This window comes from Lepeophtheirus salmonis, chromosome 13 (assembly GCF_016086655.4).
Source record: "Lepeophtheirus salmonis chromosome 13, UVic_Lsal_1.4, whole genome shotgun sequence".
Taxonomy (NCBI): Eukaryota; Metazoa; Arthropoda; class Copepoda; order Siphonostomatoida; family Caligidae; genus Lepeophtheirus; species Lepeophtheirus salmonis.
The window spans coordinates 41,759,579-41,786,285 of NC_052143.2; the positions used below are offsets into that span (position 1 = coordinate 41,759,579).

General features: G+C 30.1%; 2 protein-coding genes across 3 annotated transcripts in view; one reads left to right on the plus strand and one right to left on the minus strand.

Moving 5' to 3' along the window:
* Positions 1-26,707, minus strand: part of LOC121127520 (uncharacterized) — a 284,995-nt gene that overhangs the window by 159,658 nt on the left and 98,630 nt on the right. The window lies entirely within an intron of this gene.
* On the plus strand, positions 21,611-22,495 carry LOC121128037 (cytochrome c). The gene is made up of 2 exons (XM_040723608.2): positions 21,611-21,851; positions 21,915-22,495. The coding sequence occupies exons 1-2, from the start codon at positions 21,683-21,685 to the stop codon at positions 22,058-22,060; spliced, it is 315 nt and encodes a 104-aa protein (XP_040579542.1). The 5' UTR covers positions 21,611-21,682; the 3' UTR covers positions 22,061-22,495.

Consider the following 26,707-nt stretch of genomic DNA (forward strand, 5'->3'; position numbering starts at 1 on the left):
TAATATGTTCCTTAAATTGGTTCGATAGAGTTGCACTGATTAAGTATAAGTAAATATTTTAGTATTACAATTAATCTAACTAAACTCAGAATAACCTGGGCGCGAACCAACACACATTGAGTAAAGGGGGGGGAATCTCATGAGCGCGTTGTCCATGACCTAGCGCGATTTTTGACATTTAAAAAAAAAAAAATTTAATATTTGAACTTCAATTTTTGAATTTTAATTTTTTTGGGAGCAGCTGTGGATTTTTGAAAAAAAAAAATCAAATAATATAATAATTATATCTATATTTTGATTTTTTTTTCCAAAAAAAATTAATTTTTTTAACAACTGTGAATTTTTGAAATTTTTTTCGAAATAATTTTAATTTGTAAAATTCCAACCCCCCGAAAAAATGTATATATATATTTATATAATCCTGCGGACGGTCTTTTTCCTTTGAAAGAGGTTACGCTGAACATAAATAAATGATAAGGACTTGTCCTAGAACTGATACGTTTATTAGGACCGGACCGATAGGAATGCAGTCCGATTCAACACTATATATTAGATCAAGTAAAAAGTTCTGAGCATTTTTTCGCTAGATGTCTTCATTAAGCTATATTTCAAGATTAATACATTGCATCAAAAAAAAGCTTATAGGTTAATCGTACACTTTCAGAAAAAGCTCATAAATAGTTTTGTGTTGGGTTTGTGTTACAACGTTCCAAAATGGAAGTAAAAAAGGGAAAATTCCATATATTCTTGATTATCAGTACGACCAAGGTAAATAGGTCGAGTAGGCGGCCATTTTTAATTATATTTTTGCTGTTTATGGACCCAATACAGTATCAAATACTACAACAACGTAATGGTTCCAACGATTTCGTTCTGGTTATATAGACATTGAAGATGAGGCACGATCTGCTATGTCAACTATCGAAAATGTCGAAAAAATAATGAAAATCGTCGAGTTGGACCGGCATGTCAAATTAATTTATTTCTTTTAATTTTATTGTCAAAATAAAGAGAAAAACGCTCAGAACTTTTTAATTTACATATTATAACATACAGCCCGATATTTCATTAGACATATGTACTTCGGTCACTTAGACATTCAAGTTTATGGAATGAGTTTAGACACCCAAGAATCTTAAATATAGTTTAGAGCCTTCTTTTGATTTATGATATTAAGATTAATTTGGTCTCCATATGGTCCCTTTCAAATAAAGTATACCAATTTCTAACTCTTTAATTGCAAATATGAACTTTCGGTACTTTAAATACAATTTGACATCCTTCCAATTTCAGGATAATTAATTATTTGTCGAAGAATACAAGATTCAATTTTGAAGAAAAATGTTTTAGTTTCCTTTTGTGTTGACAGTTCCACTTATCTATGGCGTCTGTCTTCATACCAACCTTCCTTTCAAGAATTTCATTGATGAAGTTGATGTTTGACATTTAAAGTCGTTATAAGGGAGTAATAACAAATAATGATACACAATGCATATTTTGAATCCAGAAATATGACTTTGTTAATTTAGCTTCTATTGAAATATTATATATTAATAGGGATGAAATATGATGGCAACCTCGAAATGAAATAGAATCAAAGGCACATAATATCCATCATAGTTACCTTTATGCAAACCAAAAAATGTATGGAGTCAATGTACTTTAACACTTTGCATTAAGTGTTTGCAAATGAAGCTGATTTGAATAACAAATGAAGCAACTTACTTCAAGGAGAGAAGATGAACTAATGATCTTTAGTATGATTATTTGAGTGGTTTTTAACAGTAGGCCCGCAGAGGTCGGTCCTGTAGGGGTTTGAAAAAATTTGCCGTCATGGAACCGGAACAGCTTGAACCGCTAGACCGATAAGTGCACAACCTTGAACAAAAGTGTAAAGTACTCATAAATAAGATTTCATCTTAAACATATATATTTGAAGGCGTATGTAAACTACGACAATTAGGGGTGTTGTTTCTACACTTTTATTTTTGGGTTTGTTTCCTTTTTTTATAATTATTTTTAGGGTATTGAGAAAATACATAAGTTACCTAAAGGAAAGTGCCACATGTCCTTCGTAGCTACTCATACTAAGTTTATCATTTAAATAATAGTACTAAAAAATACTCCCAACAAACGGAAGAAGGGATAATTAAAACTATTTCTTGCCAAAAAAGGATGGACTTAAAATATAGAAGAATAATTCATTAACCATCATCTACAAATTGTAATAATAAAACATAAACAAATGAAAGAGGCGGACAAAGATAAAATAAGTTCAATTTGAAAACAATTGACTGTATAAAAAGAATTTAGGAACTCCTCTTTGTTTGGTGATTGTATTTTTACCTGTTTTTTTTTCTGAGGTCCTATCCCTCCGTATGGTAAGGGGAAATACATGCTTAGGTTGAACGACTTTTGATCAAAAATCAAAGGCCACAAATCTGCAAATATCTTCTTTCATAAAGTTTTTTTTTTCTTTCATGTCTCACATCCAAAGGAATAAAAGAATAAGAAATATCATTTGACTACCTACAGAAATATGTAATAACCATTTTTGATATGTACATAATATTCATAGGCAAAAGGTGAAATGCTATTAGATGGGTGTCTTAAGGCTTAGTGCTAGTTTATAGAGGTACAAAATAGGTACGTAAAAATGAAATTATTGTCTTTAAAAAAAAAAAAGGAAAGAGCCCTCTACATTTATCTGACTCTAGGGTTCGAACCCCCTTCCCGTGTTACAATAAATAACAACCATACAACCAAACATTCAACATTCAGTATTAACAATCATAGCATCATTCATTTATTTTGACCCTCTATTGCTTAGATGCTTTACTTCTCAATAATAATGATAAAAAAGGAAATGGGGTAAAAAGTTCGTGTGGAAGATGGCTCTAGGAGTTAAATTATGGGGGTCAAACGAGAAATGAAAGGTGTTCCGTTCCCAAAACTGGTAAAACTGGCTCTGTTATGTTTACAGCCCAATCTGCAACAAGAGTTAAATTTAAATTGACTCATTTTTCACTGACATTTCCTATAGATAGGTACTATTATTAAGTTTCGGTCTGAGAATCCTAAGCCGATCTGACGCTAGGGGCATCCACAGGGGGTGGGCTGGAGGGGATGTAGCCCCCCTTTAAATTGAAGATTTTTTTTTTTTTTGACTAGGAAAAATTATCACTCTGCAAGAAAAAATTTAATGAGAAGAGGGTTTAAATTTTTTTTATGGACTTCTGCAAATTAAAGGTCATTGCACAAAATATGCTGCGGAGATAAAAATTTTAATAAACCAAGTCCTCCTCCAAAAAAGCTTGTAGACTCCCCTGGAGGGTATTTTGATTTAAGCACATTTAGTCCAACTTCGAGCTGGACGGGACTCGTAGTAAAAATCGATCTTTAGCAGGTGCAAATATCCGTTCTCAGACTGGGTCTTAACACTAATAGGTACATATACCACCTAATTAACTCAAGGACCATTATCTTAACGTACAAATCAACCGTAAACATTATTTACTCTCTTACATATAATCGTTGTCGTAGGCATTTGATGTTGTCCATGTAGTTATTGTTTATTTACTCTCCAATCAAATCTAATCTTTTCTTTTGATTAAGGCGTGGGTGTGACTCAGTGATATATATTTATTGTATGGGTAAAATAATTATTGGATTTGAAGGCATACACATACTAGGTAGAATCCAAGTACTACATTTTGCTTGATTGCTGAAACCGTATAAGAGGCTCTATGTATAATTGACAATATTATATGTATATAGAAGAAGAATCGAATTTTGTCTTTTCGTTGTCAAAAAAAGCCCCGTTACATTGTTTCTCTTTTGAGTAGAATGCTCCCATCTTATTGCCATTTTATGCATAAATATAATTTTGCAAATATATATGTAGGTAGGCAATTAGCATGATTATTATCAAATATTAAATTGCATGAGGGAGCTGTGGGGTACCAAGGATGCAGATAGCTAAATTTCTAATTCACAAGTAATTAAAGACTCCACTCCAAAAAGTAGATGTTGTTTATTGCGATGATAATAATCATGATATTAAATCATTTCCTCTTATATACTTTTTGTTATTTTTCACGCAAGCATTGAATCAATAGCAAACAACACGAGTGTTTCTACTTAATTAGGGGCTTCACTATCCCGAAAGAAAAGATTGCAATCCACTAATATACAATTAAATTTTGCACTTTTTTTGATTAATGTGCTGTTGTTTGATCACTATTGTACGACGTATTTCCTTTTTTTCACATTTTTAAAAATCATCAAAGCAAATAAAACCCATTAAAACTATAGACATATGAATATTAGGATGATTCTATAGGTGAAGAAGATGCATCCTCATTAATTAATCTGTTCCAATGTCTCAGACAACAAATATGAACAAATTTCAGCTTGAACGGTCGGGGGGCGGATTTTCGAGTTGCTTTTTGGATAATTTTTTGAAAAAAATTACAGAGAATAATTTTGTTTTGCTTTGTTGCATAATTTTGCAAGAATTAATTACTTCAATTCCATTTTTGTTTAAAAAATTGGTATACTGACGATGAATTTTTATTATAAAAAGTAAAATTCCTAGATTTTTAGGGGGGCTTCAGGAACCCCTTCAGACGCCCCTGGTGGTACATCTCTTGAAAGTCAAGAGAAACGATGTACATAGACTTGCGGGCACCGGAATATATTTGCGAGTGGGAGACAAAATTATATAATGTTGACGTCATCAGGGGATCCCACAATAAACATCGATAGGATATTTTTTTATATAAATGTAAAATTTGAGGAAATAGTTTTTTATTACGAACAGACAAGATGCGTTTTGTGGTTATTTTTTGGGGGGAAGAGACTAAATTTGAACAAATACCCTTTATTTTTAGAAAAACGGGGGAAAATGTCCCCCAAAAAAGAAAAAAAATTATAGCATTTAAATTTTTTTATACAAGGGATATTTTTTTAAGTGTGATAACTATAAAAATTCTCCAAAAATGAGCAGACCAATGGTCCCTTTGGTTCCAGAGCCACAGCCTAGAATTGATGCATTATGTTTATGAAATAAATTAATTAAAATGGTGTTAATATTTTTGAACTTTATGAGTGTTCTTTGGCCAGTACTGTTGCTAGATTTTTTTTCTTATTTGAGTGCCATTAAGTATTTGCAAGTTGAGGACAAATGACGTAATGGTGAAGTCATCAGGGGCGTCCCCAGGATTTTTATTTGGAGATGATTTTTTTAAAATAGAATAAGTGGGGGCTATATTGACAGAATGTTTGTTTTTTTAAATAAATTTGAACCAAATTAAAAACATATTTTAAATTTTTTACATTTGGAATTTTTGAAACAAGATGACATCGATAAAATTTTTGCAAAGTAGAGGGGGGGGGCGCATTGAATAACAAAGAGTTAACTTGTTTAGGTCATTAATACACAATACTCATTTGGGAGGTGACAAATGCATTTAACTCCAAACAAATCCCAACTTGATCGCTGAGATGACGTAGTTGGTAACTAATTTATAGCAGTTGGTGTAGTTAATATAAAAGACTGATAAGGTCCGCCAAATTGTTTTAGAACCTGAATGATAGAATTGCAGTCTTGTTAGTTGTTGTTTTTTAGACTGATTCAGAACCCTTTATCTTTGTTGGAGGAGAAATGATGATCAAACATTTGTTATATGGCCTTCCTTTCTGAAACACCCAAACGTTTACATCAATGTATGTGTGTAAGTACTTAAAGGAACTCGATGAGAGACGGATACACACATCCAGACAATGCGTTTATGTAGATATGTAATGGGTGTATAGAACATATGGTGAATGTATGTATTTAAAATATACTCTACAAAGAAAACTTTTTCTTAATGGGTCATTCATCTTACTATCATAGATAGATCAAGCTTTGAAATGAGGATTTATATTTGATTCCACACAACACATTAATGGAAATTATTTTAAACGAATATTTAAAAAAATAAAATCTTTCTTCACTTAATTATTTTTATTTTTATCACTCATTCCCCCTAATATCGAGCCAAAGCGAGTCTCACCTATAATTATAAAAGAATATATCTCTTTTGAATATCAACAAATATATCAAATGAAATACTGTCAGATTGTAGAGACAATAATAATAATTCAAGCAACGAAAATAATTAATAATATTCATTTACGCAGTGCGAGTAAAGTAAATCTTCTTCAAGTTGATTGGCATCAGATGATAGTGACAATGGAAATACATAAATAGGTGTATGTAGGAATCAAAAACACTATTAAATTGAACAGAACATATTAAAAAAAAAAAAAAAAAAAATAGAAGGAGTTGATTTCCCTCAGATGAAATGCCTTCTTTTCTTTTAAAAGTGACCTTTTTTCCTTTGACCCTTTCATAAATGTTTATTGTCTTTTGTAATTGTACATATTTTTACTGTAAAATAGTATTAAATATAAGCCCGTCAGATTATTTTGTGTTAAAAGAATAATCTTATCCGAATCATTTCAGAAAACCAATTAATCAAATCAGGATATATTGTAGAGTGAGAACAGTATTGAGTGAATTCTTGACAATAGCCATTCTGCTACATCAATACATCCCTATGCAGAACCAAAATCCTTTTTTAGAGTGAGATGTTTTTATTTTTTTAATAGTATACTTCATTTGTATCGTATCAAATTACTCTTCCTTGAATGAAGGAAATGTTGTGTGATGTGGGTACACACATATATATAATAATAAATTGGAGGAGATATCTAGTGCAGGATCAAAAATTATTACACATATTTATTAACCATGAACAAATATAAAAATATATATTAAAAACTGCTTCATTCAACCTTCATCTAATCATTTGCAAATCTTTGGCACTGAAAGGTACACAGACGGATTTACATAGGTAGGTACATATGTATATACAAATAGGGGGAGAACATGAGTTCTCAATATCCACTTATGTCTAAACAAAGTTGTGTTTGTCTTGGAGGGATAATGGGGAAGAGATTAAGCGGATAATGATTACATTTCTCTTACTCTTTAATTTGTTTTTAAATTCAAACAAATGTGTAATGTATATCTCCAAAGATTCTTCTCATGTCAATCAAAACTAACAAAATATATGATGTTACATGTACATACAGAAAACGTCAATCCGAGTCTCTCTGTGGATGAGTGTGTGTCTTTGCTATGGAAAACAACAGATTTTTTGCTCAAATTATTAAATATCTTATGTTTATTTTTTTATCCTTTCGATAGCACGACATATTTGGTAGTCATCTTTGCCTTCACCACCACGTCATCTTCTTCTTCGTCTTCTCAGTCGTCAAATCAGATAAATAATCAAAGATTTATCAAGTTTTTTAAACTATCTGTACATAATATGAATTGAGCAACAGAAGATAAATTCCTGGTCCCCGGTGATTACGGCTCTGCACATAAGTAAATAAATTGATGTCCACAAGTAATTGAATATTCTTAGAGTTCTTACTTATGAGCAGTGGCATTACTAACTTTCATCATTTGGGGGGGGAGGGGGGCTAACCACGAAAATTATCAACAACGTTATATAATTACTTATATATACCTGTTATATTATATATATGTATTTGTAATAGCAGATGGTTCCCTCAATGTAGGGCTGAATAGAAAGGAATAGAAACAAAGAATGAAGGTAAAAGTAAAGAGAGAGAGAGATACAGAGGAAAAGAGAAGAGGCAAGAGACAAAGAGAAGGAGATACATATAAAAAAAGAGAAGGATATACATATAGGAAAAGAGATGGAAAATAAGGTTTTATTTATTTAGGTCAAAAACAGGCCTTGGAGGCCCAAAAAAATATCATAGGAACATGCCTGGTTAATTCATACGTCTGCTTGCTAAATTTCAAAGTGATTTGTTCTATCATTTTGGATTCCATATGTAATAATATAACAGACTTATAAATAGTATAAAAAAGTACTCTAAAAATTGCCAACCATCTAACATCAGTAATGTCAAAAAAAAAAAATCTATATTTTGATTTATAAATCGAACTCAAACAAGTTAGAAGAACGTATCTGCTTAGTTTGGCCAACACTTTATTTAATCATGTAACATAATGATAGGCATCTAAACTGTGAATCCAAAAAATTAAACTTACAGTTAACACAGCTTTGATTTTGATAAGTTTGTTTGATAGCATTTTCTAATAGGAGTTTCAAAATGCTATAGGGATATTTTCAGATTTATGAAAGGGACTATGAGCATTGAGATGTAGACACCACGACAATTTATTAAAGAATGAACAACATTTTTTAAAAAGAGCCGTTTTTCCTTTTATAATCTGTCTAATTTATGTCATAATGTGAATCACGTGCACTTTGGGAATATACTTAATTCAACTTATTTGCAACATGATTATGGTTTAATAAAAAGTTAACTATCCATTGTTGTTTGAAATCATATAAAGGCTAAACCAATTTAAACTTGATATATTTATGTTATTTTATCCATTGTTGGTATGAATCTACTGATGTGACATTGAACTTTTTCATTGATTAACATATTATATAGGTCCTAAAGACATTCAAATTCGCATATTTTTCTCAAAAATAATAAACATTCATGAATCAGCAGTAATCACTACTACTTATAATAATAACATAAAAACCTCCGAATTTTGATGTAGAAAACAAAAAAATTGAAATAAAAAGAAATAACGCAAGATCTATCCATAAGTTTCTTACAAAAATTATTATAATCAGTGATGATGCAAAAAAATATTACAAGTATAAGATTTCGATTTAGATACAATATGGGTACGTAAATAGATTATATACCTATATTCCATGCACCAACCTTTAACAATAAAGTAAAAACCAATCATACAAAATAACATAACCTATTTTTTGTGTTTTTGCAAAAATAACACATACAATTTCGTAAAAGGGTTTTGATAAGTCTTTAAGTAACTCAAAAGTTTCCGTCTGGAAATTCAAAATCAGTTTGAAACTGTTCTAATTTTTGTTGAACTGGACAAATTTGGTTCTTTATTTTAGCCTGAATTTATTAAATAGATTGGTACCACAAACTAAGTCAATCTCATTTTAAATTCATTAATGATTATGATTCGAAATTGTGAACATCGATATAATGACGTCATATCAAGTGTAAAATGTTTCATATATGTGTGCAACTCGTATGATTGAATAAGGTTGAAAATCAGTCCGTAGGTTGATACAGAAAAAATCACACCTAATCGGCTTAGAAAAATCATTAAAAAAACGTCCTAAAAATATTTGAAATAGCTACTCTTTTAATATCAATGGAATGATGATTTTGTCATATACATCCTTAACATATACATATATGTTAAGATACTGAATTGGTCATTAAGATTTCACTGCATTACTTAAAGAATAGATTAATACGACATTACGTTCGTGACCTATATCTATAACTTATTACTTTCAGATCTTGATTCAATCAAAAATAACTTTAATCAATCAAATGGCAAATTAATTGGTTTATCACACAATTTCAAAACCTTCCCATCTTTTGAACAGGGTGCAGATAGGATTTTTAAACCAAGAGGACAATTCTGGAAATAAATATGCATTAATAGTCGTTTCGTGAATGTAGTAAGTAAAAGAGGGGACAAATTATGTGATCAGTGGCGAAAGAATCATAGGAGCCGAGGGGCCATATTCCCAACAACTTTTGGGAATTTGTTATAGTTATCACAAAGAAAAATATTCGTCTTCTCTAAAAATTTATAAATTTAAAGAGAAAATTCAATTTGACTTTAAAAAAAAATGTTATCAGTTCAAACTTTATCCTTTAAAAAAATTTTAACTCCAAAATTAATCCAAAAAAGTCTAGTTATTCGTTCAAATTTAGTCTTAAGCACCATCTTTTATGAGCACACATGAATATTAATCAAGTTTTGAGTATAATTTTTAATCTATTTAGGAAAGGATGTTCACTACTCAGGAATTAAATAATAATGCAACTGCTAAGGAAAAGAAAATTCCTTCTTAATACTACCAATTACAAATTAAGGGACCAGAAAAAAAAAAAAAAAACCACACCGGATTGGCATAATAATTATAGACAATCTGTGCTCCTTTGTAGCTCCTACGAACTGCGCCCATGCTTTTTAATAATAACCCTGTTATAATGTATATGAAGCCCGTTTTGAGGTTAAAAAACCAAAAAAAAAAAAAAAAAAAGAACCCCCTTAAAATCTCTTCTAAAAATAATTACACTGATCTTGTGTTTTACATGAGAGGATGAAAAACAATGAGGTTTATGTAGGTATGTCTGTCTGCACATGGAATTACGATAATAATAACAATAATAATGATTTAATAACCTACAACAAAAAGCTAACAAAATACTCGGATCAGAGAAACATAAAACTCTTTAAAAGAACGATGTTTTTTGTACATACTATGTACCATAAGATTTATATAACTGGGGTGGTAAAAAAAACTAGGAGAAAAAAAAAGTATCCCATCAACTTAAAGATACCTATATTCTATGTATGTATGTATGAAGTAATACGTACTAACGATTACAACGCTATTAAAAGCTAACATGGGTGTACACACAGAATTGTTATGCATGCTTTATTCAAGAGTAATAAAAAGGTTTAATGAGAAAATGAAAATTATGTATTAAAATATTAAAAGAGAAAATATCAAATACATAGTATAATATATGTACAACTTTAAGTGAGACTTTTGATCAATGAACTCACATCGTCAAAGTGAAGAACAGACTTCAAATGACATGGAATTTAATTTATATTAATATATCAGTCAATTAATGGCTTCGATAGTATATTTTAAACTGAAATGTACTCTTTAAAGCACATACATATGTGAGGATAATCATTATTTTTTAAATGTATGTATTGAACATACATAAAGCCCAATATTTTAAAGTCATATTTCCATCCAATTATAGACATTGTACTCAAATTTACGGAACGACATGAGATACCCAAGAATGTAAACTATAGTTTAGTGCCTTAAAATACTTATTTCAAATAGTCTTGCCACAAAGGAGAAGGGTTTTTTTCATTGATGGTGTCAAGAGTGACCTCTCCATACTCACCATTTTTTTAATAGCTCTCTGGACAGTCTTTTGACAGTCCGAGATCTCTAGCATGGGCACTCATGGACTTGAGGGTATTGGCCTGGGCTGTTTTCTTAACTCCTCGAGGTCCAGTTTGGTCTTTTGTTTAGAGCCCTTCTTCCTCTCTAACGCTTCAGACTTGCTTACGGCGTCGACGGTGGTCTTGGAGACGCCCAGCGTGAAAGAGTGCGCGAATGGAAATTTGTAGATCACATTCAAGTGTAATTTTCTGGACATGTACGTTAGCTAGAGAGCTCAGGTTTGTTTGGTTTTGTGACTAATTATGTATTCTTTAATATATCGAAATATGAGTTGATTGCAATAACTCAAACTTCCTTAATTATTGAATTAGTAAGTTTCAGAATTATATGGATCATCCTTGTATAGACTGGAATTACTCTGATGTCCATCTTCAAATCTCCTCGTACTTCAATAGGGACTTAGACTTATAACTCCAGATCAAACCCTCTGTCTTCAAGAATTTAAAAAAAAAAAGCAACAGCTTTGTTAAATGCAAAAAAAGCCTGTTCAAATGTCAATTAGAAAAAGTCGCTCCCACTATTTAGGACATATTTTATACAACTATGGTCATTGAGGATAATTTCGTTTAAAGAATACAAATGTACATATCCAGACTCGCTTTTGAGAAAGATCATTCTAGCTTGCTTCTGTGTTGACGTAACAAATAATATTAACTATATTTATCAACCCCCTATTAATATTTGTATACCAAAGAATGAGGCTTACATTAAGAAACTTAATCCTAACTGCATGAAGTGATCATTTACTTATAGACTATATACACACATTACTTTTTCAAACAGATCAACTTTCACCCCCATTAATAAATTAATTAAAAGAGGGAATTATGTAGACACAGGCGTAGGGAGGGATAATTTTTGAGAGGAAGAAATTCATTTTTGCTCGAATATGAATATCATTCAATACAACAAATTCGTGACTAAGATTTTTTAACTTGAAAATTCAGGACATAATAGACGTTTGTATGAATGCCAATTCTTAAATAAAGGGAGGGAAATTGCCCCCTCTTCTCTGCCCCCATCACCTACGTCTATGTAATTTGGTATCTATGATTGAGGATGTTGCTCCGTTTTTGATCCGTCATCACATTTTGTGACTCTCTGAATCATCCTCCTACTTAACAATATGCTGCTCCTTTCATAGCCTTTTAGGGAGAAGACAACGATGATGATGCTTGTATACAAAAGCAACATATGTTATTTCGTTCGAAAAGAGGGGGTAGAACACTTTTTTTTTCTTAAATAAGCTTAAAGATGGATCACAAAATCCATGTGCGTTGAGACTTGAGAGTATATATGTAGTAGCAGAAACGTATGTTTTCAATGTCATCATTCAGGTGTTGATTTAAACGTTAAGATCGATTGGATTTTGATCTTTCATATATATTCCTAAGAGCAGTGATTATTATCTAGAGGAAGAACCTTGTGTACAGTGCCATCTATGTTTTGAAAAATAAGTTACTTTCAATGAAAAGTTCATAATAATTTATTTTCTAAAAATTTATATTTATATATTTTTCTTTCATAAAACAAAGTTCATAAAATTTCTGAGCTAGAAAATATTGGGAGGATGTCTACAGTGAGATTCGAAAATTGGGTAATGAAAATAACAAGGTTTAAAATCACTGCCTTTGAGGAATTTCCTTCCATAAAATATTTATATTTTTCCAACTTCAAGAGACTGGCAATAAAATTGATCTCGTTATTCGATGGTTTTTGCCTTGTATTTCTTTTTTTTTTCCCTGTAGGTATAGTACAAATATTAGAGACTGAGGTCGTACACTCCTTGTAGTGAGAAAGGCATGCCTACTTTTTTGGCTTGTTACTATGCTTAAAACCATATAGATGATAGATAAAGAGTCTCAATTTAACAAATATAAAGATGGTTATTTGCAATTACGAAGAACATTCAGTACATGACTAATAGATCTCTATTATCTCTTTTTCTATACCTCAACAAAATAATGTAATTATACTCAACTTTACCTCCAACAAGAAAAAAAGGATGTTAATTCATTGTGGCATTCTTATCAACGGATGGCTACTCTATTATATATCATGTTGATTTAGAGTTGAATGAGAAATTCATAGTTTGAATTCAGCATATCGACACTCAAGGATACATGCGTCAACTGCTGACATTCAAATTCATATTGTAAGTTTTTATCATAATAGGATAACGCTGTGCTAAATCTATTTGAATATCTTACGTAATACATGTTATGGATAAGTCTTTTGAAGAAAGCAATTCATGCAAAGAGTGATATATGAAAACATAGGCAAACTATGATATGAATCCGTTTACTTTGTAATAAAATATGTTCGTAAGAATATTATCTAACATTTTCCCTATTTTTGAAAATTCTTAAAATAAAACCACAGGGTAATTGCATAAGCATGCCTGTAACTATGATTTTTTTATTATTTTTTTGGGTTGGGTATCTTTTTGACTTAAGTTTTAAATATTTGGACATCTTTTCATTAAATGTTAAAGAAATGTGTGAATTATCTTCTTTTTTTTTTAACATGAAATTTATGATAATGGCAAAAATATGGCAAGGAAAAAATATTTCTAATAATTAAAAAAAATCACAACACAATTTGACTATTTGACAACAAAACACATCAAATATTTTTAATTTAACACCAAAACTATAGTCAAGCGCATAGGCAGAGATTTTAACAATTAATCTTCCCAGTTGAATAATTAAAAATAATAATTAATATTCCTTTAGCGTTACACATTTTTGTCAGGTGCAGTACCCCCCCCCCACGTTATTATCTACATTTTAAAAAACAAAGTGGAAGGTCCAATATCTTTTAGAAGTTACTCAATGCCTCTCAACTATGGAAATTATTAGTCAATAACTGTGAAGAATAGTTCACAGCTAAAAACACGAGCTAATTCATATTCAACCAATCAACGTTCAGAAAACTGATAAGTGAGACAAAATGTATACTTTTATGGTATCTTCCGGAAAAAAAATAAAAAAAAGGACCTAAAGCCAACTGGTAGTTAGCAAATTCTTCTCAACTATGAAGGTATTATTTAATAATTGTTCACAGCACCTTAACAAGAGCTAATTGGATTTTAACCGATCCCCATTCAAAAAATGGAGTACGAAGAAAATAAATATCGACAGCTAGCAACTAAATACACTTGCTACTTTTTGTCTTGGTGAAGTAACTCCTTGCCCCCACAGACTCTTTAGTTATAACTAGAGTTGACATTTTTGTATGGAAAAAAAGAGCGCACTAGGAGAAGGCAGGAGTGATACGTATGGTACTACTGAATGAATACCTTTGTTAAACTCAGCTGCGTATTATATTAATGGGGGGGGATGAATTATTGCTATAAAGAGGAGAACCTTCTACATTTAAAATAACGTTAGTGCAGGGAATTACAGAATTATATTTAAATTCATATACATTTATTTTATTATGCATTTTTAAAACAATTTACACCAAAGACAGGCGAGAATGTTCACTCCAAAGGGAGAAGTTAACACTACGAACCCCTATTAAATAATGTACACTAAGGAAGAAAGAGCACATGCAACAAACCTTTTTCCTACTCTAATTTATAAGCTTAGAAATATGTCAACCTAGTAATAACTTCATTGAAAAGACATACATATTATTATTGAAAATGTATCTAGAGGGATCTTTACTTTTAATTATTAAAACAATATTTATAGTGTAAAAAGTCAGCTGACCTGCATAATTCGCTTAATTCATTACATCATATAGTTCCTTAATCAATTAGGATATCATTTTTTATGAGGCCACGTCGATAGATGAATCAACCCATTTTCAAGACCAATGGCGTAGATACTTAACATCCATATAATATGTAGTACACTATTAAATAATTACATGCTATATATTCACTTAATATTAGAACTTTAAAAATATGTCTTCAAGTCTTTAGCATTTTCATAATAGAAAAATATGCCTACAGACTTTGAATTAATAACATACAATATATTTATCTAATAAAGAAAATTAGGAAGAGAGAGAACGGGGAAAAAAACTTGATTGAATTCCTCATAAATGAAATGAATGTATCTTCCAGAGTTCACACGCATCATCACCATGGAGGGGGGCCTAGCTAGCAACATTCCTTTTCTCCCATCTTCGTAAAAAAACCTAGCTACAAAAGTAGTCACATTCTCCATAGTCATAACATATGAATTGGATAATTGCATACTTAATATTCCATAAGTGAAGACGTGTATGAGCATATAAATAGATTCATTTTGAACCAAGATTCTTTCAATCTCAGAAGCGAGCAAATTGAAATTTTTCTCCTTGGGAGTTCATGGACCTATCTAACCCAGGGCAAGGAGCATAATTCATTCACAGACATACATATATAAAGAATGATTATAAATAGTAAGGAAAGTGGAAAACTTACTTCCTAGAAGAAAATACAATAATGTATGAGAACTCAAATCCAGGCGTTTAAGAATCTCGCCACTCTTCAATATAACCGGATTGCAGATATTCTATGTACATTTATTCAATTTCTATGTATGGAAGGATTTTTGACTTACCTATAAATAAAATAAAAAGATGAAAAGTTGCTTAAATAAATAATCTAATTAAATGTTTTGACATTTGAGCACATGTCTATTTATCAAGATTGTTATTTTATATATAAATACTATACATATTTAATGTTAAGAAAATAACATTCATCACAAATGTAGATAATAGATATGACTTAAAACAGAGATTCTCAAAAGGCGGCCCAAGGGCCAAGTCCAGCCTTTGAGTATATTTCAACTGGTCTACAAAAATTATTTAAAAAGAATAATAAAATACATTTGATGTCGGTATAAATAACCTAAATTGAGTTGCAACCAATTGTTTCTCCCGGTGCTAGTTAATTTCCTACTTGTTTTATGTACATTAACCAACATTACTTCCGTTCTAAATTACAATAGGGAACACAAATTTTCTACAAATGAATTGAGCGCAGAATCCAAGACGGACCTCAGCTTCCACTCAGTGCTCTTGGATTATGGTAATTCGGGACTATTATCGTTCAAATTCATTTATTACCTTTAAGAGAATCACCGAATGAAAAGTACGATCAATAAAACTTTGTTGAAAGTGTTTTTATGATTACACTTGTGTTTTTATTGATTCAGTATCTTGTTTTGAACTTCATATATTTCATTTTTTAAGTTGAAAAGAGACACTTTTCTTTTGATTCTTATAACTTATTCATGATTCATAGAGATAAGGAATATCATAGAAAAATATTGAAATTTTAATTTTAAAAATATGAATTGGAAATTTTGTGAATGGACCTTTTCATTGTTCTACTATGTTCTCCAAGAGTTAAGACCCAAGGAAGATAGAGGTAATCGAAGAAAGCTACTTATAACTTGACCATTCATCTCAAGAGAAGTTCGAATTCGAATTTCGAATTCCACGAGGGACGACAGGATGAAAATTCATGCTAGGAAAACTATTTCAAATATAATTAATAATTATCTAATATTTTATTTGAATTTGAACAAAGTGCAGCATTATATTATGATATTATTTGTCATGGGCATGACGTCATGAAATTGACATTGATAACGTAAACGATATTATGATAATGCTTACTTTTTGCAAGGTCACCCCCATAAAAAATGGAATCACTTAAAAAATACAAAATCGAACAAAAATAAGCCATGGAGATTCATATTTCTCCATTGATTCTTTTTTAAATTAAACATGGAATATTTTTTTATAATATAAACTATGACATTCCTTATTACTATAAATGATGAATATGTTATAAGAATATAACGAAGAGCATCGTTTTTCATCATTTTCTGCATAAAAAAGGATATATTACATTCAGAACAAGATACATAATCAATAAAAACACGTTTACACAAGTTTTATTAATCCTACTTTTAATTTGGTGATTGTCTTAATGAATTTAAATCACTTAGAGAAAAACTGACATTAGTTTTGGGATTCATCTCATTTGGTGTAATACCCGAAAACTCTAGAGAATCCCTAATGTAAAGGGGTCTCCCAAAGGGGTAAAAAATCTTATTTATCAAAGCATTTCATAACAAAGATATCTCCCCAATTCCCTGGGCATCCTTTATAAAAAATGCATCTATTTATTTATTACTTATAAAGAAATATGCACAAAGTCCATCCTATCTATAAATTTGCGTTAATATCATAAAATTTTAATCCGATCGAAAGTAGTAAAAATAGGTATATTAAATACAATATTTTTTTAACGATAAATTTTCCTATATAATAAATATGTATGTCATAATTTTAAAGGGTCTTTAAAAAATCCATAAATGACACACTCTTGGAAAGGAATATATATAAATATATACACTCAAAAATGTTTTTTCAGAGGCCTCTTTGTCATATATGAATAATTCATTCATACTAAAATACTTTTAAGGTATCATGTAAATATATTAGTTGACTTGTAGTTTTCAAGGAGAAATGTGAATAATTTCGTCATCATTGAAAATATTCAAAAGAACTTCTTTCATCATAGTAATAGTTAATTGTGTAAGAAAAAAAAACTTATTGAGTCGATTATATTTATTTATTCGTTTGATGAATTATTATATATAACGAATGAAATTTTTTGCATATGAAGAAAAGGAGCATAAATTTGAGGATATTATTAACAAACCATTTATAATAAATAAGGTACGGTTTTAACAAGTATTGTGTTTCGTTTTGGAAATCTTATACCTGTCTGAGAACGATATAATTTTTGTAAGAAGAAACAAATTTGGTTTGGGCCGATCTTGTAGTAAAATTCTGTCAACAAAAATAAAAACGAGACTTCTTTTAGAATAGAAATTTCATGGCTTTTTCCCAGTCCACGGTTTCAGATGGGTCTAGAATAAAATTACTCAAGACTGAACGAAAAAAAAAAGGTCTTGGACCGAGTCTCAACACTAGTTTTATCACAATTAAATCTATATTAATAAACCACAGTTTGTTTGTCTGTCTGTATAATATACGATGTATATAGTGCCCATAATGTAAACATATTTAGACGAAAGAAATAACATTGTAGTCGTATTAATGAAATATTGCAGGGGTGTGCATGTAGCATCGAACGTGTATACAGGCTGCACTGTATTGTATATAATGCTCCCTAATGTAAATAATACTAATACTTCTAATTTAAGAAATAATAATGTAGTTGTAGTTAGTGTTGTGTCGGTCCTATTTAGGTCCAGTCCAGCCCCATTTCTCAGTCATCAAAGAAGGTAAATCGATCCCTCGTTACGTCAATGAGAGTGTTTACCTTTTTTTAAATTATTCAGTTAAATTATAGAATAACTTCTATAAATAATTCACAATTTAATATGTTCATATTACAATATAATGAAAAACTAATATTTTTTGCTATGTATGTGCCATAATCTTAATACATATGTCTTATTTGTCAAAATAAACCATCGATATTTTCATGGAAAATTCCAAGGACAGGACAGTCCTGAGACTGGACTCGACCAAATTAATAAGAACCAACACAACACTCGTATTAATGAAATATTGGAGGTGTGTCCATGTATAACAAGAGCACTATTTCTGTTTATTTTTGTTATTGGTATCTTAAGAATATCAGAGTTCTTGTGCTTTTTCAGTATATGTTACGATTTTTATTAAATATAAACGCTGGTATGTAAAATTTAATTTTGTTTGCTTTATTAGTGAACGTTCTTAAGACTAAAGTACTCATTACAGTCATTAGTCATCCCAAAATCCTTTTTTCGCCCCCAAACTCTTATTATTATTATATCATTTTGGGGGGGGGGAAATATGAATTGAGTTGGGATGTGTGAGCGGGCTCATGAAAAACAGAAAGTAACACTGACATTTGTTGGGGAGTGAACTTCTATGTTATTAAATCAAAATTTGTCTTTTAGTCGACGCCTAATTACTTCATGAATGCCGGGTACTAGAGACTGTTTGTTAATAATGTATTTTTAACAGATAGTAATAATATAGCACTCATTACATCAAGTGATTTATTCAATGACAAAATATGAATACATGCTTCGTAGTGGGGCTTGGAGTGGACCTTCTAGTGGGAAAAGATACTTAAGGACGGCAATGGCAAGCAAGGAAATGTGTAAGAACGATCTGTATATATACAAATACAGTAATAGATCAGATTGCGAGATACTTGCTGGGGAAATAGTATTTTGGACTCAGAGCTCCCATTTTCAAATTGAAAAACGAGGCAAGTTTTGAGTTATTAATGTCAAGATTCCTTATTTAAGTAAATCCAGAAGGTAGAACGTCTCTTAGCTTACAAATTTGAATAGGACAATGATGTACAGTTTTTGATGGATTTCATTTTTTAGAAGGAATCCCAGTCAGTTTTAGAGAAATCACACTTCTCCGACATGGAATAAGCTCGTAATCCAAAGTATCACTTTAAACAACATTGAATCCTTCACCCAAATTCAAGAAATGTATATTTTACATTCCTTAGATTAAAATATGAATATCTACATACTAACACAAATATTTATCAGGGTCAATGTGGATTTCTGTTTCAATCTGTAGGTCTATCTATACCTCCTTTTTACAATAAGACAACCTTTAATTTTATTTTTGAAAGCTCGTATATTTATGATTCTCACTCTCGGTAAATACATATCCCACAATCCAACAGCATTTTTGTCCGCAGGCTGAAACCTACATTTTGTTATTGTTATTTAAGGCGTAGAACACAAATATGACCATTAAAACTTTCAATTCATGAAGGTTTGGCCTTTAAAGCATTTTTTTTTTTTTTTTTTTTTTGAAATCAAGTTTTTAGGGTATAACTAAGATTCAGTGCCATATTTCGGCATGAAAAATCAAAGTAATAAAAACATTTCAGCATTTAAAAAATGAATTATTTATTATGTTATCTTGATTATATTTAATAGAAACCACCGAAAAAACGAGTAAAATGAAGGACCTTACTTAGATGCTAGTATATTTTTTTATTTTTTCTTCAAATGCTTTATATGAAACTGAACTTATAGAATAGACCTTATATTTCAATTTAAAAAAATATTGTCTTTAAAAAAGGTCAATTTTGATTGATTTATGGTCAATTAAGTTTATAATATTTATTATAAAATTTAAATATAATACGCTGGTTAGGTTGCGTGAATATAAATTACAATAATATTCCAACAAAAACATTAATTACATAAGAGTCTATATAATTATAACTTATAATACTAATCAATTAATTTGAATATGAAGCATCTGTTAACTTGTTTTAATTCCCTTACATATAAATTATGTAATTATATAGACTCATATGTAATTAATTCTTTTCGTTGGAACATTATTATATATGAATTATACGAGGCTGCAATGATATAATTTGAAAAAAGTAGAACCATTGGGGCTTACAAAGCAATTGCAAAAGTATTTATTATGTATAGAAAACAAACAATGATGAAAATTCAAGTTGACCCTATTTACCATTACGGAACCATTTTAAATTAATGCTCGATGATCCATCACAACTTATATACAAAAACCATTTATCAAATAAATAAATAGGAAACATAGTTTTAGCCGTAGTAGGAAAGACCAAGCTAAGTTATTAAAAATGTACTATTAAAATGGGGTTATCATTATGGGGGTCAATAATATAAAGTATTATTTATTTAGTTTGAAAAAATAATCATATATGTGGCCTGTCAACAAAAAAGCAAGCTAGAATGGTTTTTCTCAAAATTGAGTGTAGATTATTACATTTGTATTATTCGACGCATTATCGTCAATTTCTATCCACAAAATATTAGTATTAACCCTTTAAAGGAGCCACAAATTGCACTTTTAGAATAACCAAAATTGATCGTCTCAATACAAGAATGATACATTGACAGATTGCTTTTAAAAGGCCATATCGGGGCCAATATAAGTATCTTAAGTAAAATAATGGTTCTTAACTATAGTAAACATTCTTAAGTATCTGAACTCATCCCACAAATTTGAATATAAAGACGATAATTGACTATAATATGTCTATGAAATATTTGGTTGTTTATATATATGAAGTAAAAAAATTAATCTAAATTTTCTCCTTCTCTTGATTTTTGTTCAAGATTATTTTTATTTTGACACACTGCATATATGTTTTTGAATAGCTATTATATTTCTAAAAATTATCAATATTAAAGCAATGGATAAAACTTATTTGGTTTTTTTTTAACCTAACCTACCCCGATCTACCCTAAAATATTTTTATATAACTTCAAAAATTATATTAAATAAAAGTAGATAATCTATGACGTAAGCATTTCGTATTATCCTCCTTCTTGGATGAAGTGCGTGCAAGAGTAAAAAGGAGAGCTCTTGATGAGGTTGCGAAGTGTTAATTCAGTGAGGGCGGCCATCTTTCTTTTCTTTTTTTCCTTTCACGTAGTCAGGTGACGTCAGCTTGCTTCCTTCCTCTCTTCATTCCTAGATTATTCTTTGAGTTGCAAAGAAGTAATAACGTAATCATGGGTGATATTAACAAGGGTAAGAGTCTTTTCGTTAAGAAGTGTGGTCAATGCCACACCGTTGAAGCTGGAGGTAAACATAAGGTTGGACCTAATCTTCATGGACTGATTGGCCGTAAAACCGGTCAAGGTGTTGGCTACAATTACACGGATGCAAACAAGTCCAAGGGTAGGCTATATTGATTCTAATCAGGATTATACTTAAGTAACAATCATTATTTTTTTTTTGCAGGAATCACCTGGGGTGAGGATACCCTCGACGAATACCTCATCAATCCTAAAAAATATATTCCTGGAACCAAAATGGTATTTGCTGGTCTTAAAAAAGCCAGCGAACGAAAGGACATTATTGCATACCTAGTGGACGCCACAAAGTAAAAGTCCACTACTTTGACTCGTCACGGGCTTTTAACTAACTTTTAAAGACTCATAGACATTTTTATCATATTGTTGTCTTATCCATTCAAACTTGTAGTTCACAAAATTATTTAGGATATTACTTCTGGAGCATGCATTATTATCATTATTACCCATGTACAACAAGGAAGTTCCAATGTTAAGAAATAATAAACAGATTATTATTTCCTGATAATATTTAAAACTCTAATTATTTCTAAGTTGTTTTAGCGTTAAACTTTAGGTATCATCATGTCTATTCAAATAAAACAAGGGTATTAAAGGAATTATGTAAAGTGTTCAAATTACATGTAATACCGTTTATTTGTACAAAATTAGAAAAGTTGTTCGTGTCATAAATGTTTTCGATTAAATATGTTTCCAATAGCTCATTATTTTGAAGCACAAAAAATGTAACTAGTGGTTGTAATAATGACTTATGAAAATTATTAAATGAAGGACATATGATCCCTGACTTACTGGGAAAGAATACCTTGAAACAAATTGGATTTCATCCAAAGTTTTACTTAAACTATATTCACATATGTGTTAGTCATTTACATAAATGGTATATTAAGGATTATTATGTCACAAAATTATGGAATATGTTATCTTATGCATCAACTTATTTTAACCAAAGAATGATGGTAGACTGTCCTGAAGATAAAGAACCAATGACCTTCAATATTTATTTGCAGCTGTCAAGGAGGATATTTTTCGTACTTATAGTAGTAGTAAAGGAGACCAAACGAGATATTTATTTTCGTTTAAATCATAGGCAACAAGCTAAATTTACGCTCACACATGCTAAAATATATATAAACTATATAGGTTCATTAACCTCGATAATCCAAACGTTTACATAGCAAAAAGAGAGGGAGAAGAAAAAAAAGAGGTAGTTAGAGAAGAGGTACCATATCATTTCCATTAAAGCATTTTGGTAAAGTTATATGACTACAAAAATTAATGGTGGATCCGAGTAATTTTCTAAAAAAAAAAATTTTTTTTTTTTTGGATAAATCAACCTTACTTGAACTCAAATAATGAATCAAAACTTGGAATATTCGAGTAATGTTAATTCCAATTCCTAGTTTTATTTAAAAGAGTAGTAAAAAACTACCAAAGCTTCTTTCTTATTAAAAAAAGAATTGATGTATTTAAACGGAGAAACTACACTTATGTATTTCTATGTATGTGAAAATGATCAAAAACTTGAACTCAATATCTTACTCGAATCTAACACTAGTAGGGGAGACCGGGTATTTTACTTACTAAACGTACAAAATATATTTGAAATAATTCAATCTATTGCAGACGACGTTACTTTACTAACACAAAGATACACAGTGTATTTTGGTGTCAGCTGTCGATTTTTCTGCTTATTTTATCTGAATCAATGTTTTGAACGTTGATTGGCTGATTTAGAATTAGTTGCTTTTAAATCGTTAACAATTCTCAGCAAGTATTCTAAATTAATTCCATAATAGGGAAGAACTGACCATCAACGAATTTTTGGGCTTTTTTCTAGCTTTTTTTTCGGAGGAGTTTGTGTGATATAATAAAATGTGGGCAATGTTGCATAAAAAACAAATTTAAAAATTGGTCATGGCTGATATTTGAATCTTAAGTCTTGAATTGAAAATGTACTCAAAACCCAGAATCAATTTCAGTTCTGGGCTTGGACCAAAAGTATAATGGAATGTGGAAACAAAGGATTTATGCGGCACAATCTGTAGGATGATCAGAATAAAAAAAAATTAAATGAAATAGAAATAATCTAAGATCGTTTTATTTGTAAGATTATATATTATCTTAAACACGACATTAATTTCTAAAAGTATACATCTATAATTTCAAAAAAATATTAGAATTCAAAACGATCTAAAGAAATTCTTGAAAAATGTATAATCTGATTAAAAATGAACAAAAAATACAAGTTCAATCGAAGATCTGGAAATAACCTTTCTGCTCCCAATTTATTCAATCGTAAAAAGAGTTTAATCACAGCCATAGGCGATGGGGAGTATATTTTTTGGGAAGATATTCAAAATTTTGCCAGAATATTTGTTACTTTTATTTTTTGTTTAAAACATGTTTACGTTATTTTAAGAGAACATTCCTTGAAGACAGTTTTTTTAAGAAAAAAAAATATTTTCAGGCCGGAGCACACACACACTAGTGATATTACTTTATGCTTAAATGTTCTTTCCTCAAAAATTAAATAATTATGATAAAGGCTTCGGGAAAAAACACTCTTTAAATTCGCACTAAAAAAATTATCCTGCCCCTTAAGATCATATTATTTCAAAACTATAGGGAATATAAGGATACAACTTCTTAAAGCCAATCGCATTTAAGTTTTTTTTTTAAATTAAAAATCATATCACTGCTCTAAAACAGAATCTGACTCGCTATCCAACTTAAGTTCCTATATTTATTCTAAAATTATACCCAAATAAGTACACAATAACATATGTACATTAGTAAATATTTACAAACCCATGCAAAGAACTCAAAACTAATCTACACAAACATAAATATCGTTTATGAAAAGTTATATGTATTTATTTATATAAAAAACCTCATTCTTGCTTGAAGGGATTTATATCTACGTAAGTACATACAAATATAAGCCAAAAATAAGTAAGGCTCCTTCTGTACATACATTTATATATGTATATATGCAATAATAAATTACATATAAACATTTATCATTATTTTAACTTCCTTTCAAACTAATATTAAGAGAAATTCAACTCAAAAACTTTTTAGTATGCCTTAAAAACAAAATAAAATGTAATATTAAACTAAATTAATATTAGAACTGAAATTTAACTTGATATCCTTTTAAATAAAAATCAATTTTAAAGTAACAATAGGGTGTATATATACAGTGTCAAAATCATACTGGGTCCCTTCTTCCTCTTAAAAGATTAGAAGTAGTCTTTATCCCCATTTCTAATAGTGGACAATCTATAATCACTCAAATCAGGCCCTTAATAGCAAAATCGTGATTGCAACACTGGTATATGAAGAGTTTTTCAACCAGTGATTTACTAAATACTGTTGTGCCGTAGAAAAATGTTAGAAAGTAAAAAAAAAGTTATATGTTCATGTTCCACAGATATACGCCGTCCCTCTAAAAAGGTTAAACAAAACCTATACCTAAAAGTTAAACCCCGAATCTAATGTTATTTTGATTAATTTTATGACCTCTTTTCTTAATATATGAAAGATAAGAATATGTCAAAATAGAGGTAACAATTACACATTATATAAGATTGATTGAAAATTTACTAAGAGACTTAAGTAGATGTTTTCAAGCTTTTTACATTGCGTAGTGTCTTAAAAAATGTCATGATCTTCAAGTAATTAATTATTGTGAATTTAAAGCACAAAAAATTTTATTTCCAATTTTTATCAGTACAAAATAAAAAAATTTGGATGACATTTTTTTATAATAGACTTTGATGATCTTATTTTATAAAAATAAAATTTTTTAGATGATATTTTTCTTAAATAATAGACCTGCATTTTGTCATAAGAGTTATATTACAACCCCAAAGCCTAGTCACGCCTCCACGGTTCTCCTAAAGGGAGTTCGCATATCACGTTAGAGAGGAAGCAGGGCTTTGTCAAAAAAGCCAAACTGGAACTGGAGAATTCAAAGAAAACAGCCAGGCCAATCTCCTCAAGTCCAAGTGGACCCATGCAAAAGATCTCAGGGTTTCCCACCAGACTGTTCAGAGAGCTATAAAAAAGTGGTTGGAAAGAGCCTTTTGAGGATAGAGAGGACCAGCAGCTTTGGGTGCATGTCGAGGGAAGGCCTGCAGTGTCGTTCTCACGACACAGAGGCCCTCAAAGCCACTGTCATCCAGCACTGAGGCGTCATGACAGAGGAATACATCTGCAGTATGTGCCAGGCGTAGAAGCCATCATTGAAAGGTAAGGGTGGGTACATTAAGGATTAAGAGACCTCAGACATACATCTTTTTATAGTATTCATTTTATTGAAATTCTATTGTTAATTCATTAATTATATATTGTTGCAGTTTAAAATTCAAAGGTTTCAGATTTTAATGGACCACTCGGTATTGTGTTGAAAGAGATAAAAAATAAGTATATGTATATAAATTATAATTATTTGTATATAACATTTTTTCCCCTTCGTTCCAAATAATAATTAATGGATAAACCCAATAACAAACAGTCAACAAAAAAGAATTTCATTTTCTGTACTTATAGATATATACCACCAAAGTAAATAAACATACAAATGAATAAACCACAATGCATTGGAACCAGTAGAAGGGGACCTTAATTGTTATTATTTGTAAACAAATTTCTTCTTGTTGGAGATTTGACTTCTTTTATACAAAAAAAATAACAACAACAATAATAATTTCTAAACCAAAACCGATTAAAAGAAAATGAAAAAGATTATTTCACACACCCCAATCAAAAGAAAAACATAATCACTTAGCAGAGAGCACTACAGGAAGAAAAAGGGGTTTATGGTATAATTCTCTATGTACTGTAGGTATGATATGACTATTTAGAGAGTCGTCTCTTCCGATCCTTATATGGAAAACACAGAAAACGGAGAAGTTCATTGAGCTCTACATATGA